The 17,059-nt window shown below is 43.2% G+C and overlaps 1 protein-coding gene across 1 annotated transcript in view; it reads right to left on the reverse strand.

The window, feature by feature from the left end:
• MAML2 (mastermind like transcriptional coactivator 2) overlaps window positions 1–17,059 on the reverse strand; it is a 218,847-nt gene that overhangs the window by 66,888 nt on the left and 134,900 nt on the right. Inside the window, exon 2 of the mRNA XM_042792595.1 lies at window positions 1,788–3,242. Coding sequence (XP_042648529.1) covers window positions 1,788–3,242 — 1,455 coding nt within the window. The remainder of the gene's footprint in view (window positions 1–1,787; window positions 3,243–17,059) is intronic.

Genomic DNA, 17,059 nt, shown 5'->3' on the forward strand with positions numbered 1-17,059 from the left:
AACTCTGTCCTTGGTGTAATATCTAAAGTTTAGCACTCAACAAAGTTCATTTAGGACAACTTTTCTAAACTAAAAGATCTTTTGGCTGCACAGGTGAGAGATCCTGCTACTTATGATAAATTTGCAAGTACTACTATGGCCAAGTTGCTAAATACCATCTTGTTGGCTTGGCTCCCTGAGCAGTCCAAGAGGACACAGAGTAAGGAGCTACCATTGCCTCAAGCAGAGTTGCTCTCAGTGTTTTTATTCCTTTCCAGACTGTGACCTTGCATATTTTTTTCAGAAAAATAGTAGTGTTTGCAAAAGTCCTGCCTGTCTCCCCTGTGCTGACAGATTGCTGGAAGCTTCATCGTGGCTGAATGAAGGAACTGTTAAAATTCGTCTGCCTGCCAGTCTATTAAGAGAATGGGGAAATGCGCCTAAGAAGAGAGCACACAGTGGCCCAACAAGGAGAGGAACAGCCAGCAGAGACCTCCCGTAAAACAGCAAAGCTGTGCTTGCTTCCTGCCAGCGCTCATTCTCCATCTTTCAACAAAGCAACACCCCTCCACCCAAAGCTTCCCATAGGTTTCACCTAGTGCCTCTTGTGAAGGGATTTTCTGCTGGAGAAAGTCATGGTTAGTTGGTCAGGGAATTTAAAAGCGTTAAAAGAAGAAAGGTGTCTATGCATACAAATATATTTACATTTTTTTAAAACATCAGACTGTTCACCCAAACAGTTTGGCACAGAAACTCCAGTTTGGAGTGATTCATTCACAGTGCTGCTTCTCTGGGTCTTTATGGAAGACTTAGGTTTTCACTTTTCAGTAGTTTCTTATAGCTGTTTTTCACATCCACAGATGATCTCCACACCTATATTGCCATTCCATACCTTCAAATGTGTTGATCCCAAGTCCCACCAAAACTACTCTGGCTTAAACATTCCAAGGTCAAATGTGTTTTACTTGTATTGCACCTCGTTTCCAGTTACTGGGGTAGAGTGAGGTTGCATATTCAAACTTCAACTGGAAGATCTGAAATTTGGGATCCTGGTTCATAGTGACTTGGCATAGTGTAGCTGAGCTATATCAACTGATTTTGTCAGAGCACTGTCTCATGATAGCGCGGTGGGAGCTGGCCATGTGGTATATAATTGCAGACATATCTGTGGCAACCTTCACCTTCATATCTAAGAACGTATTTTATCTACAGAATATTCCCAGAAGTGTGATGGGTGTTTATAAAGCTCACAGATAAGTCTTAGTTTTTCTTTGCCAAACAGATAACAAATGTGCAAACAGTATTTTTGTCATGTCACTCAAAAGATATCTAAAACCAGAATTTCCTAACCCTGCCTTCCTGAGGAAAATGATGGCATAAAAATTAACATTGTAAAATACATTATCTAAGATAACATGGGGATTCATTACAATTTTGCCATTCAAATGAGCCTAAATTTTTGTAAGCTAGAAAACTTAGATAGGGGTCCAACATAAGCTTGCATCTGCCCTACTACCTCACCTTTCTGACAAGTATCTACATAATATATAGCAATGACATATTCATTCCACTGCGTTAAGAAAAAAGTGTTACGGACATGTCTTTCTTGCAATTCTTATAAATGTGCATCCATGATATACCTGAATAGGTGCTAAATGTTCCATCACCAGCTCTGCAGAAGTATGTGCTGAGATGGTCATTATCTGCCACCAGTACACATCTCCTAGAAGAATGAGGCCAGGCTGGAAAAGCCTTTTTACTACTCAGACCAGAATGATTCTGTAAAAATAAGGAGAAATTTGACTTACCTGTCTGTGCTGCTGGGAGACTGGATACTGCAAACCTGAGATTTGCTGGCTTTGCTGCATTTTCTGAAGCATCATTTTTTGCTGCATTGCTAAGGGTACATTAGGTGGCCTTTGAAGAGACTGGTTCGGGAGAGGCTGAGCAGGTTGCGGCTGCGGCTGTTGTTGCTGCTGTTGCTGTGGCTGTTGCACAGGGGCTGAACCCTGTGCCTGCTGTGTGTAGTGCACAAGGGCAGGCTTATTTTGGGAACCCAAAACTGAAGGCATCTGCTGGTTTGTTTGCTCTGAGTTAAAGTGAAACAAAGGCTTTGTGTTGCCATGATGCTGCTCTAGTGGTGGCTGAGCACTGTTGATAAAGTTTCTGTTGAGGTCCTGAGGCTTCTGTTGCATGATTATGTCCATGGGATTGCTCTGGGGAGTGGTTGGTTTATAAACATAGTTGTTCATCCCTTTTGACTGGTTTCCATTCACTGGTACCCCAAGCATTGCTGAGCTTTGTGGGCTGAACTGCTGCTGGCGAAAAGAAGGACTGGGGATTTTCTCTTGCACGAAGGGTCCAGGAGAAGGTCCTGATGGAGACAGAGTGGACCAGTTGGCTGTCTGGTTCTGCTGCTGCTGTTGCTGCTGAATCAAGGCATGCTGCTGCCGGTTGGCTGCGATCTGTTTGAGCTGCTGTGCATGAGACACCTCCTGCCAGTTAGGCAATGGCCGACTGGACACAGAAGAAACCTGCGATACCTGTGTTTGACTCTGAGGCACCGAAGGGATGGGTGATGAGGTGGACATGGCAGTAGTGGCCATAGTGAAGGCTGGACCTGTAGAAGAAGGCCTCATCTGTGGGGAGCCCACAGGAGCCTGATTCATGCCTGGTGCATATTCACTTTTTATCACCATCTTATCCATCTGCAGAGATCTCACAGGGCCCCTCTGGCTCTGCTGCCCAAGGTCAATGTTGAATGGCTCATCTTGTTTTATCGTGGCATTTATCATATTCTCTAGCTCAAGATCACTCATTGGTGGCACTGATATGTTAGTCAGTTCATTAAATAGTTCCTGAAGCTCCAGATCCATCATTTGTTCCCATGAGTCTTCCCCATATCTGTTAGGGAATATGTTCTCATGGGATGTCTGGCCATCTAAGTGTTTGCTGCAGGACATCGTTTCTCCTGGTTCTTTCTTTACCTCTTTCAAAGTCATATTAAACATTCCATTCCCACTAGTATGTGTATTGTTTGCTAAGTTGCTGGCCTTTCTTTGTGGTCCTTGCCCCACAGACATAGTTCCTGACATTGACTGGCTTTGGCAATTGTTAACATGTTGTCCACCTTGTCCCACTGAGATATTATCACCCACTCTTATCCTCTTAATGTCAAGGAAAGAGCTCTCTGAAACACCATTGGGCCTCTTGTTGACAGGTGACAGATTTACCACCAACTTTCTCTTCAAGGAGCCTTGGAGCTGAAAGAAGCAGAAACAAAAAAAAATTACATGACACCAAAGAAAGAATCTGTAGTCTATATGTTGGAAGGATCTTGTAAGACAACAGGCGAGTAAGCATTGCTTAGTATAGAAAGCTACTCTGGGCTTTCTCAGCCAATGAAACTATGCAGAACTGTAGAAAAATATGTTATATGTAAGTGAGACATCTCCTTGCCACTACCACCCCTGTACTTATAGTCACCAGCATTTTTCAAGCACTGCTGTTGATCACAGACCCCGTTTCCCTTGTGGGTGTGAGTGGAGGGAGGTGGCCAGAGCTGTAGCTGGCAAAGCCTAGGGCATATCTGCCCCAGGTTTGCTTCCATCTAACTGTGCCAGACAGATCTAAAGTATTTTTAGATAGAAGAGACTAATGCAGTCATAAAATCTGCCCTAGTGCCTATCCAATGCTGAAGGATTTCACTCTCATGATTTTGATTTATGATCTAAAAGACCATTTTTTGACTGATGTAGAGTCCAAAGGTCCTAGAAGACATTTTAATGGCACACACAAGATCCAGACATCCCAATCCCACACAGGTTTATACTGGCCAGAGATGTGTATAATTAAAGACGTTAGATGTTAACTTGTTCAAAACTGAAAATGAAGCCACTGGAGCCATGTCAGGTTATGTCAGCCAAGGGTCTGGCCCATGAAGTACTGCTGGATTATTTTCCAGAGATGTATATTAATACATTAAGCCCTAATTGTTTATGTCCTGGAACATCTGTTATAAAACACACAGTCCACACAATACTGTTGCGAGAACTGTAACTATTTCCTTTTCCTTGAATATTTACAGTGATACTTTCATCTGCTCACAAGCCCTATGGGCCTACTGAAGGAAAAGAGGTTCACACTCTGTCCACCTGATCTACACTCATCTGCCATGGCTGTACGCACAAATTCTTACCCCACGCACACAAAACAAAGATGTAGTCCCAGGAGCTGAAAAGTTTGGACTTGGAGCATATGCCCTCAAGTAAGGTGCCAGTGAGAAAACGGTGCCTGTACAAGCTGTGATAGCTTGGGAGGCTGGGATGGGCAGGCAGGACACTGAGAACTGTAATTTTCCAGTTAAGTGAGGAAGGATGATTTATGACATCTTCCAATCACATTTTATCATGCTGTTTCATGTACAGAAGTCCACAGGCATGTAATACTCTGTTGTGGACCCCATTCCCCTCAGCTTTCCTCCGTACACACCTATACTCCCATTGCATAAGCAGGTCACTGAGTTTAGCCCTTAAAAATAAAGCTTGTAATTTCTCTCTCTGACACTGAAAATCTCAGCTCACATCTCAAATTAAGTTTCCAGCTTTTGAATCACAGAATCATGTTTTCATTTAATAAGGACAGACATGTTGGTGCCTGGTTGTACAAGTCCACAGACCTGTGCCTTCAAGAGTAACTAATTGGCATTAGGTGTCCCCTGGAATGAGTGTGTGGGGGGGGTAGTTTCGTGTGGTCACTTGCGAAGTGCATGGACTGTCTTTGGTTAGCTTGTTCCTTCTGACACATGAGTCACTGTACTTTCCTTTGCAAAACAAAACAAAACAAAACAAACGGTAAGCTGAACTTCCTTTTTACCATCATCTTTGCTCTCAGTGTGCTTATTAGAAATCATTCTTGTGTCCCCAAATTCATCTTCCTAGGAAATGGGAAGTCCCCAGGTCATCAGAATACATGACTTTGTGGCGTGTTTTGCTTTCAGATGTGTTGCTGGCAGAAAGGCTGAAGAGGTAATGAATAATATATCCTCTGCATATGTATATGCTTTATATGGTTAATATGCCTTTCAGAGTTAATATTGCTTTTGCTTGAGATTTTGAATCAGAGGGAGCTGTTTAAAATGCCTTCACATTTTCAGAGCACCTGCACCAGCCTTTCTGACAAATAAAAATGCAGGTGTTGCACTGCACTGTGCATAGTAGCTGGTTTTCTTCTGCCTTTGAACTAGCTTCTAGGAGATATGGGTGAGCTGTGGAGTGGTTTGCCTGGTGACATGCACAAGTCAGCCGCAGAGCCAGGGAGAGCACCACCGTCTCCAGACGCATCCCTTAACCAACTGCTCTCTCCCTCAACATGGACTGGAGGACTCCTGGTTTCATGAGATCTGCTCTGCTGAAGTGCCACCACAAAGGGCACTATGCATTTCTAAAGAAGAAGTAACAAGTGCTGGACTATCACATCTCCCCAAAACCTTGCAAATACAGCCCTCTGAATGCTGACACCACCTTGGTCAATAGATGTCCCCACCTTAAAGCAGTAACGAAAGCAAGTGAGGCTGCAAAGGTGCAGGGGACTCTCAGGGGACTTCACTGAGGCTGCTGGAAAGGTCCCGATTTCACCCCCCACCATGAGTTCAGGATGTGGAGTGCGAGGGCATGGAAAGGATGTGAGCAGTCTGCAGCGATGAAGCCCCCTCTCCCACGTTGCACCGAGCTGTTACCAATTATGTGTCAGGGTGGTTCACCGGGGACCAGTCTGTGTTTGTTCAGTGAGACAAGCAGTGTCCATCACAAGCCTCTCTCTCTTGCTATTTCACCTGAATGCTGCGTTCTGTGGGGCACTGCTGCCTGAGCACTACTGCTGTTTTGTTTTCACAGGGGAATGGACCAGGGCTTGATCACTCAAATCTTTGCAGTTTTCTAGCAATCACATTTTTCAACTACTGATTGAAAGTCAGTACTCGAGCCCTTTTTCCCCAAGCAAAGCACAGACTCTTCAGAGGGTAAAAAAAGAACTTGCCAGATTTCAAGCTCCATCTCTTCCAATTTGCAAACCAGGATTGATTTGGGTCAGTGAATGTAACGCAAAAGTTCCTATAACACACAGGCACATTCCTCAGATCAAACAGGCTCATGATTACACATCTCAAACTGCTTGAACTGCGTAATACTGAAAGGCTCTGTGATGGGAAATGAGTGACATGACAGTAAGTGGGAGAGAAGGAAGCCCTCCATGCGCAGCTCCATCCCACAGGTAGGTGGGCAGCACTGTATGAACCATCAAAGAGTACATACATTTCCTGGCAGCCTGTGTTATTGTAAGACCTTTTGCTGAGCAGGCTCTGGTGAGTCAGCATGTGTTCATGAGCTTACAGCGAGGGAGTGCTGGATGCATTGATTTTCTGAAGTTCAAACTGCACCGGCTATGGCTTTGGAGATCACGTTTGCAAGATAGTGCAGTGCTGTTACTGGCCAAACTGCTCAGGGATGTTAACAGTGGAGGGCAGAACTCTAGAGATTACTTGGTATAAACGACCCAGTGTTACACCACGTCCTGTGCAGAGAGACAATTAATTTCTATTTAAAACTTATTCTGAGTCTTAGAAAGGATTTAAGAGAGGTGGCAGCTTCTCTAATACTCCCTGACACTAGGCTAAATCAGCAGGAGTTCCACCGAGCTAATAATTAGGGCTCATCAAAATCTGGTATCAAAACATTTTTTTTTGTCAAAAAAAAAAAAAAAAGGCTTTTGCTTCACTTTTCTTTTGGTTGAAATTTTTTACTAAATATAAAACTAGAGGATTTTGATGAAAATTGGTTATTTTTTTCTGACTCAAAAGTTTTTTCAGAAAATGGAAACAAAAACTTCTTTGGTGCAAAAGCACAAGTTGTCAATGTTGAAATTTTAGAGATTGCTTTCTCCAAAATATCCGTATTTAACAGTATTTTTATCACACCTTTGATTCATTTCTGACATTACCCATGTGCATTCATCTTGTATACCTTTCCACAGGGACTGTCCAATATGGCCAAGAAAATAATTTGTCTGTGGCAGCAGGAAATAAGGACTATCTGGCTTCACTTTCATTGAAAGTCTTACTTTTGTGCCCGTCGTGCAGCTTCTTCAGTTGGACTGCCTTTAGAATTTGCTTTTCACTTCATTTAACAGTGTGTAGGAGCACAGCACTTGACAGAAGTCCTAGGTTAACCATCCCACAGCCTTGCGTTTCACAGCTCTTAGGACAACTAAAACACAGCCTGTCCCTCTGACTTGCCTGAGTATCTCCATAGTGCCTGAAGATCTCCAAAACAATTCATTTCCCAGTGCAACCCATCCTTGGCCTTGTATAGAGATGTTAGTAACACTTCTGACTGTCATCTCAAAATATTTATAGCTAGACATTTAAGACTGCACCAAAATACCAAAATGCTCCAAGCAAACTACAGAGAAAATATCAGAGTGTGATTGTTTTAAGTCTCCACTAATCCTTAGTAGTTGAAGATGTAAAATGAAGATCTCCTACCACTTCTGTTCTCCCATCTCTCACGTTTTCCTACTAGGGTTTGCAGCTTTCTTAGCTTGTGTGGTCAAACAACGGGGATGAAACTCATAATGCACTCCTAACTTAAACCCCAAGTGATTATCACACTCTGTGAAGCAGGCAGCACAGCAGCGTTAGCTATTAGTGTGAAGTAATACTTCTGATATTAAAAGAGCAGCTTTGGATTTTATGCTTTCAATATAGAAGCAGCAGACAAATCCACTTTAAAAGATCCTTTTTAGACTTCCTAGACTTTCTCACAATATGTGCTGACTGTATCTATGGCTGCAGTGTAAACAACATCCTTCATGTATCTGGGGAAGGGAAAGGGGTAAAGGGATTACATGAAAAATACAGAAAATATTCAAACAATGAAAGCGGCCAACAAAAAAAGAATTCATTCCAAAGTAGGAAAATATGCTGAATGCTACTTCTTATTTATGCTGTGAAAGCACCTTTGCAGCCCAGGGCTGGACCCAGTGAGCCACCCCTGGGACTTAGTGCCTGATCCTTAATGACAGCAGCTCTCTTTTTTGAAATTGTGCTTGGCAGTGTTTGTTGCCAGCCTTCTGCAGTGCCACCTCCTGTGGTGCCTGGACCTGAGCCGAGCTGGGGAGCACCTCTGTAGGCAAGGATTGGGGTTCACCAGCACAGAGCCTCCCTGTCGCAGGCATGTCCCCAGCATGCAGGAGGACCAGGTGCCCCTCTCCTCGTTTTCTTATCCCTTCGGCCAGACACGGCAGTCGTGGTGACTCACACCTTGGCCAGCGGCAGAGCCACTGAGGCACCTCGGGTCTGACACAAGGACGAGGAGGGGCCACTGCCCTGAGCTGCCACCCCTGGGGCCATCACAGGTCCCAACACCATGATCACACACACACCCTCACGGCCCATTTCTGACTACAGACACACTTTTCAGGAGCAGGCAAAAGGGATCCCATTACTGCTTTTTCTTCACATCTGCTGAAATCTGTGGCTCTGGCTATTCCCACTCAACCCCACACCCAGGGCATCAAGTTCACTCTGACTTCTCTCCTGAACATCTCAACAGCATGGTCCTCTTCTGAGCACATCTCCCCAGACACACTGTTCTGCAATTTCTCTGCACAGCAAGGGGATATTTATTTTTAATGTTATGTTTTCATTTGCAACTTCTACCTGACATGGCTGAGAATGCAAGCGTGACAGCTGTCCTCAGAGAGATTTTAGTACTCCAGGTTCAGAAAGTCTAATCTGCTGGATGATGCTGATCTGGGAAACAACATTATTTTTTTCACGCAGCACTGAGTGACAGAGCGGTGGCCCTGGGCACGCTGTACAATGGGGAGCAGTGCCAAGAGCTGGTGTGTCCTCACACCACTTCAGAGCACCGTGGTTGGGTCAAGGTGGTTCTACCATGGTTGCAAAGAGCTGTGCAAGAGTAGAGATGATGTTTTCCACTGCAGCCTGGTTTTCTCAGGCTCAGATCCAGGTGTCTCCTGCCGCCCACTGTGTCTGCAGGAAGGAGACCAATGAGTCTCTCTGAGCAGCGAGGAAGAGGAGGTACAGATGCCTTCAGCCCCACACTGTTGGTGAGTGCGGCAGCTCAAGCCAGCAGGCCTCCACTATGCCTCACTCCTCTCCCATTTAGCTAATCAGCTCCTGAGACCACTCTGATCACAAGGAGAAAGGTTTGCTGCCATGAGATTTTTGCTCTACACATCCCAAACTTTCCCACTGCTCTTCCCTGTCTTTCTGATTATAAGCTCTTTGGGAAGAGACCCCGTGTCTATACAAGACCTCTTGCACTGGTGTCCTAGCTCTGGTTGATCCTTAGGCAAAAGTACCACTGTCAGTAGTAATGCTGACTGAGAGGTAACACAAGTTTTTCTCCCTGTTTACTGTAATAAGTGCCACTAAAACTGAATTTATATTAACAAATAAGGATGTTCCTTGGCTGACAAGTATCCACTTAATTCTCATTAGCTGGGAACGAGGCTGGAATAGTAATCACTATGTTAGAAATCCCACGATTTACCTTCACTTATGGAAAAATTATATATCTTGCCAACTGAACATACCAACCTAAAAATGCATCCATATCATTCACAGTGTACTGCCTAGAAATATCATGTCAGGGCTTTGGTCCAAGTTGCTGAAGCACAATAATTATATTTTTTATGCAGATTTTACATCTGATGGATTACAAAATATGATGTCTAGCCACAGTCTTTTAGAATAATAGGAACACAGAGAAACAATAGCACTTTAACTAGGTCAAGATTGCTAATCAGAATGTAGCAGTCATTACTGTGTGCAAAACAAATAGGCATGAAAGATCTGTATTTCTTACCCTGCAAGCTGTGTATTTGTCTTCTGGAGAAGTCTTTTCTGTTATTTTTTTTAATTCTTTTCTTTTTTTTTTTTTTTTCCAACTATGAATAAATTAACAATCACTTTATGTGAAATATACAGAAATTTATGTCAACATTTATTACCATGAAATGTGGAACAAAGCATAATGCAACCCGAGCTTTGGGAAATGCAACTGCTTAACTGATCCTATCCTGATGAAAAGGAATATCAAATGCATTATACATGTTGACAGGATGATCAGGCATGTAAAAGAGGTCATCCAACACCACCATCCACATTGTTTACCAGTTTCATAAGTCAGATTAAAGTACTAAAAACACATACTGTCTTGCACAGGAAGCTCCTAATCCTTAAAAATGTAGCTGCTGCTATTTGATTTGCCTTTTAGAGATGAATAGCATAGCAGATTTCACCTAAGGAAAGACCGCTGAGAGCAGTCTGGTCCTGGTTTTCCGCCCAGCATCGCTTCCAAACTGGCTGTGCGAAGGCTTTGTAGCTTCATTAGTGCACATATCCATACACACACATGGGCTTTTATTACCTGTCTAAGCACCTATCTCCTCTGCAACACTCTCTATCAAAAGTTCAATCAATGGAGGAAGACAGCAGCCAACCATCCAGCCTTGGAAAATGAGGAAATATTTAGACTGTTTCTCTCTTCCTGCAAATCAATGCATCACACAGGATACTCAGGCCAACTGTTTGGCCTTGAGGTCTTCTGCAGGGTAAATTACAGTTCACGGAAGATACAGTCATCACTTGCCAATTGGAAAAAAAAGATCCCTTCAGCAAATTACCAAGTCATGCTTCCAGCATCAGACTGCATCAGCCAGGACAAGGAGAGCCTACTTCAGTGAGAACTGCCTTCCACCACTGCATCAGCTAAGACTCTTAATGAGCAACTAGCAAAATGGCTTCTTGTTAGGAGGGAGGAGTCCTGATCCTCTGCCAAAAACTTCAGTGGAAACGTGATATTTAGGATCAAATCCAGGCCTGTGGTAAGAGAACATCTCTAACAAGGCTGCTGCATTTGCTTGATGGTTGTGTTTGACCTGTATTAGCATATTATCCCTATCTCTCCCCATTATGCACATTCCATTTCATCATTAAGGACATAGAATAAAAGCAGTCCTTAATAGACATTTTCAAAACCTTCATCTTAAATATGCAGTGTTAGGGCAGGCCAAGTGCACTCCACCAAGAATTTGATCTATATGAGCAGAACAGGCAAAAATGTAGAGGGTTTTGGACACAAGTAACAACAAAGATTTAAGAGCTTTGAAGATACTCCTATGAAGAGAATGGACAATATAAAAGAGAAATAAAAGAGAAAATTATGGAAGTTTATATAATAAGAGTCTAACAGATGAACTGCAGATTAAGACGGTATTTAGCAAACTTGAACAACAGTAAATTAAATCCCAGTAAAATGATAAACTTTTTATTCCAATGTGGATAGAGTCTAAGGAACTACATGACAGATCCAGAGCTCAGAAAGATCTAAAGAGGGACTGAGCATTTCTTTGGAAATGGGAAGATGCTGACTTATGAAAGTTGACAATAAAATATTTAGAAGGCGATATGAAATATTAAACATCAAGATTCAAACCAGCCTGTGGTTCATGGGGACTGGCTACAGTTGTCAGTGGGCAAGGGAGAAAGAGATAAGGGGGAGGAGTGGTGGTTTTTGCAGGCTTATCAAGGTGATTGTGTATCTTCTCCTGATATATTTGTCATTGCTATTGGTGAGATGCATCAAGGGTTTAGAAAGGACATGTCTGGCCATGTTTTACAACTCCTGTATTTCTAACACTTTAGAAGTCTGGAAGAAAACTGTAAAAATTGGAGTCATTTGACCAGTATCTAAATGTTTACTATTAATTGTACTCCTGAGTTTCAGTTTTAGCTTGAAAACACAGATAGAATAACAGGGCAAGAATGAATAGCAAAATCAGTCTGAGACAATGGAAGCTCATTAGCATGTTACTGGAACCCTGAATGTCTTATTGTCTTGGACTAGCACTTGTTGCCGTTCAGGTGACTTTTCATTATTTGATCTTTCTTTGCATACCGCCTTGATATTTTATGAGATGGTTAAAAGAATCCAAACCCCAGAAAATGGCTAGGGAGGATGAATGGAAAGGTTTGGAAGCAAGCAACCACTCAGGAAGGAGTGCTCCGGGAGCTGGAAAAGGTCAGTGTGAATAAAAGTAAAAAAAGTGAATAGAAGTAAAAGCACCTATAAGCTAAAACCCCCCAACTATTCAGGTGCTGAAAAGCTTACAAGATCATGCTTTAAAGGAATGTAAGAAATGCCGAGGGTATTGGAGAGGATGAGTGAAAGATGTTCGCACAAGCAGACAAGTCAAATGCATGGAGATGTCTCTGAAGAAAGTGAAAATAAGTTTTCTGTATTTCTTATTCTTTCTGATTACTAGAGATAATACAGAGCATCTAGCAAAAGCTTGGCTTTTGCAAAAAGATTTGCTTTGTCAAAAGATGACATTGCAATAGGGTTCACGTGTCTCAAAAGCTGTTGATTCTGCAACAGATGCCATCATCCCATGGTTTAAAATGTAACACTGAAGTTTTACACTGGTCACTGAATAGGCAGTAAGAATATATGAAGACCAAATCTGGTGCAAGGAATAGATAAAAGAGGGAAAGAAAATGTGAGATCTGTGCCTTGGCCTATCTGTGTGAGACAGGCTCAACAGCAGTGCCCTCAGCAACCCTCAGATGGACTGAGGAGAGGCTCAAGGAGGCAGTGCCAAGGCAGGACTTGCAAACCTCACCAGCGATGAGGTGACGCAGTTTAAACACTGCAGCCTTTCAGCTCCTTTGTCCTGCCCATCTGAGGCAAAGCCCTACTGCTGAGCATACACCATGGTTTGTGGTTTGGAGCAGCAATGCCAATGACTAAGACCGTCAGTGCAATCCCCTGCTGTGGATGCTCACGTGTGCAGCCATCCAGTCTCCTAGGAGCCTTTGTACTGAATGCCTTTATCCCGACTACAGCTTTCTTCAAGGGGATCGTTGGTTCTAGATGCATCACTGAGTCCCATGAGACACAGTGGGATGCTAAGCAGCTGATGAAGATGCTCCTGGTAGTTCTGGACAGGAGCCAATCCCCACCAGCTATGTATTACATCTCCTGTGGTGGTAAACCGCAAAGGGTCACCACAATACTTTCAGGTATTTTTGGCCACTATGATAGTTCTCAGTGAATGGGACAGAAGTAGATTCATTACAATTGATGCTTCCTATATGTCATATTTTCTATGTGCACCAATCACTTGTTGAGTGAATTCATGCAAATAGAAACAGCACTGAAAAATGAGCAGTTCTAGGCCTCTCTAAGATAACAGCCATTCTCAAAGTCATATTTTCCTCCACAGCAGCCTTGATCCTGTTTCTAGAGCCAATTGTGTTCACTGGCTTTAAAAATTCAAAATCAGAAAATTTCCCTGTTTGGCAATGACTGAGTGGAATATCATCTCCTTCCTGGCACAACGCACTGTGACAAGGGGACACACTCCTGCAAGACTGGACACAGGTACCACAAACATCACAAGAAACAGCATTCCTTTGTCTACACAGTGAAAATGGTTCAGCCAAGGACTCTAAGGTTCCCTCAACTACAGCTAAGCTTTGTTACATCAGTGTTGCACCACTTCTGTAGCCTACATGTTGACAGTCCACCAGGTGTGGCCAGAAGCTGAACTGTTCAGCTGCTCTTCTGACTTGGATAAGGGAGGCCACGCACCTAGAGTGAGTTCTCACCAAGAGTCTCACCATGTTAGTCACAGAAATAAAATAAAAGTATTGTGGCAAGTGTCTTAGTAGAGACTTCCTTAGAAGACCTTTAGGATCACAAAATGACATAGCTGTGAAGGGACCTCTGGAAATCATGTGGTCCAGGCCCTGCTGAAAGCAGAGCTACCTTCAAAGTTACATCAGATTGCTCAGGACATTGTCCAGGCAAGTGTTGAATGCATCTAAGGATGATGACTCCACAGTCTCTTCAGGCCCCATTCCAGCTCCCCTTTTTTCCTTACATTCAGTTAGCAACTTGTGTTTCTTGTCTCTCATCCTTTTGTTGTTCACATCTAAGACAGATCTGGTGTGTAACTGGAAAACTTTGGATGTAGAGTGAATGGAGGAAATGTATAAATTTGACTTGTCTCCAAGTCAATGAAATATATGATGATGGAGGAGGAGGAGATGAAAGCCATAAATGACAATGCACTTGAGAAATGTCAATCTCTGTTTCTGTGCAGATTCCTTCAGGGAAACCATCAGATTAGTCGCTTTTAAATGGCATAAACAATCAATGGGTTGACTAAGCAAACTGATTCTCCATCAGATGAATCCAAGTTGCTAAATGGTGCCTCTTTTTAAGCCTGTTCAAAGTCCATTGAGATATTCAAGTCTTCAAATGGACTTTGCCTGACTTTGTTTCTATCTCATTGATTACAAGGTACCATGACAAGGACTTTATCTCTATGTATTTTTCTGAAAAATACTCTTCATGCATTTAGACACTTTCAAACACGGTAATAATGAGCTCTGTTTTCCACCTAAATTCCAAAAGACACTGATGCACATTCAGCATCTCTGAAAAGCAGACATCTATTTAGGTGTCAAAATATGGATCCAAATGCACTTGAGAAAGTACTAGACTGGATAAAAAGTAAGTTTCCATTTTGAAACTAATGTGAAATCTTTCACCTTTACAGCATCAGTTAACGGTGACTAGAAATCATTACAGTTGAAGGGCTGCACAGTGAACTGCTATATATGAAACTCTGGAGGTAGCAGACTGGTTCCTAGTGGACAAATGACCACATCATTCTTGGTGCTAATCCGTTCCTTTTGTTCTTTGTATGCTCACCTTTCATTCATATACCTTGGCAATGAAGCTCTGCATCAAAAATGCTCAGAGGGTGCTCACCAACTTTACAGTCTTAGAAAGACTAACCAAAACCTCAGGGTTATCAAAGCACTTCAGTGAAACTTTGCTTGCGTATTACTTAGACTAGACTTGCTTTCATAGAATCATAGAAAGGTTTGGGTTGGAAGGGAACTTAAAGATCATCTAGTTCCAGCCACCTTGCCATGGGCAGGGACACCTTCCACTAGACCAGGTTGCTCAAAGCCCTGTCCAACCTGGCCTTGAACACTTCCAGGGAGGGGGCAGCCACAGCTTCTCTGGGCACCCTGGACCAGTGCCTCACCACCCTCACAATAAATAATTTCTTCCTTACATCTAATCTAAATCTATCCCCTTTCAGTTTAAAGCCATTACCCCTTGTCCTATCACTACATGCCCTTGTAAAAAGTCCCTCCTCATCTTTCTTGTAGGCTACCTTCAGGTACTAGAAGGCTGCTAGAAGGTCTCCCTGGAGCTTTCTCTTCCCCAGGTTGAACAGCCCTGACTCTCTCAGCCTGTCCTCATAAGATCATCTTTGTGGCCCTCCTCTGGACCATGTTCTTCTTATGTTGGGGGCATCAGAGCTGGACACAATATTTCAGGTGGAGTCTCACAAGAGCAGAGTAGAGCAGGAGAACCACCTCCTGCGACCTGCTGGTCATGCTTCTCGTGATGCAGCCCAGGACATGGTTGGCTTTCTGGGCAGCGAGCGCACATTGCTGGCTCATGTCTAGCTTTTCATGAACCAGTACCCCTAAATCCTCTTAGCAGGGCTGCTCCCAATCCCTTCATCCCCCAGCCTGTATTGACAACCAGCTATTGCCCTGACCCAAGTGGAGGACCTTGGACTTATTGAACTTCATGAGGTTCACATGGGCCCACCTCTCCAGCCTGTCAAGGTCCCTCTGGATGGCATCCCTTCCCACCAGCGTGTCAGCCACACCACACAGCTCGGTGTCATTGGCAAACTTGCTGAGGGTGCACTCAATCCCACTGTCCATGTTGCCAACAAAGATGTTAAGCAGCTTTGGTAGATAGATATTTATTCTCGTTTATGGTGTGGGATTACGCATTTTATAGCCTTATTAAAATATCTGCAAAAATTCAAAGAAATCTCTGTCCAGAAAAAGTCTTACTTCATTTGCACACAAACTTCTGTCTGTGGTGGTCTGTACTTAGGAGAAGCCTTTGAAAAGGCAGGCCATGAAATCTTGCCTGGGACATGGACCCAGTGTGAGCAGTCTGCAGGGCAGTTATTGCTCTGTTGGGCATGGATGAGTTAAGTCTTCAGGTCATCAATCAGGCACCTTTCACACAAGCTTGAAAAAACAGAGGTGGGGAAGTGTTTTGCCACATTCCCCAAGTGGAATTCAAATTCCAGGAACCCCTTATATGCTGATATTTGTCTGCATACATGTCCTTGTCTGTGAGTCTGTACTGAAGCGTGATGCAACAGTGAAACAAATTTTCTGTTGCTGTAAACAGATGCAGCTACACTGACCTGTATCAGTGTTTTATTAAGAACCAGCCCTGGAGCCTGAAATCTGGATTATGAACCAGCATTTACTGGAAGTGTGGATTGCAGCAGGAACTTTTGTTGGATGTCTATTGCAACAGACTCCTCACTTCTTTTTAAAGGGCCTCTAGTGTTGCAGACTTTTACTAAGGGAACACAATGGAGCTGGCAGGAAAGCAACAGATCTTCACCATCTCAGAAGAGCAAAAAAACCCCAGCAGTCCTTAAGGATACAGCACTGCTAGGTAACCGGGACAATGAATTAACAAGGGCTGACTTTTCCCTCCCTCTGTTTTCAAGGATAGTAAGTAACAAAATCTGGCAGATTGAAAAGCCCCTGCTTGGAGGAGAGAGACAAATAGGCAGAGCTGAAATTCATCATGTCGGTTTAAAAAGGCAAAGTTTTGCATTTACACAATATGCCCATTCTTGTTCTCCTTGACTCATGGAAAAATATTGAACATCGGACAAGAATGTAGGAATGTGTCTGGTGTCTGATCTCCACAAAAATCTAAACGCTGTTTGCATTCACGTAAGAAATAAAGAGTGGCTGTCCAGGCTCCCTTGATGTGTTAGGAAAATAACAGTAGTGATAGCAATATCATTATAATAACAGCAGTAATATAATTTTTAAAACTGGCTATGTAACTAGTACAAATAAAGCATGAACCCAGGCGTTCCTAGCCCTTAATCCTAAACACAGCTCAGCAGAGCTTTC

This window comes from Tyto alba, unplaced genomic scaffold, assembly GCF_018691265.1.
Source record: "Tyto alba isolate M040663 unplaced genomic scaffold, T.alba_DEE_v4.0 Super-Scaffold_2, whole genome shotgun sequence".
Classification (NCBI taxonomy): domain Eukaryota; kingdom Metazoa; phylum Chordata; class Aves; order Strigiformes; family Tytonidae; genus Tyto; species Tyto alba.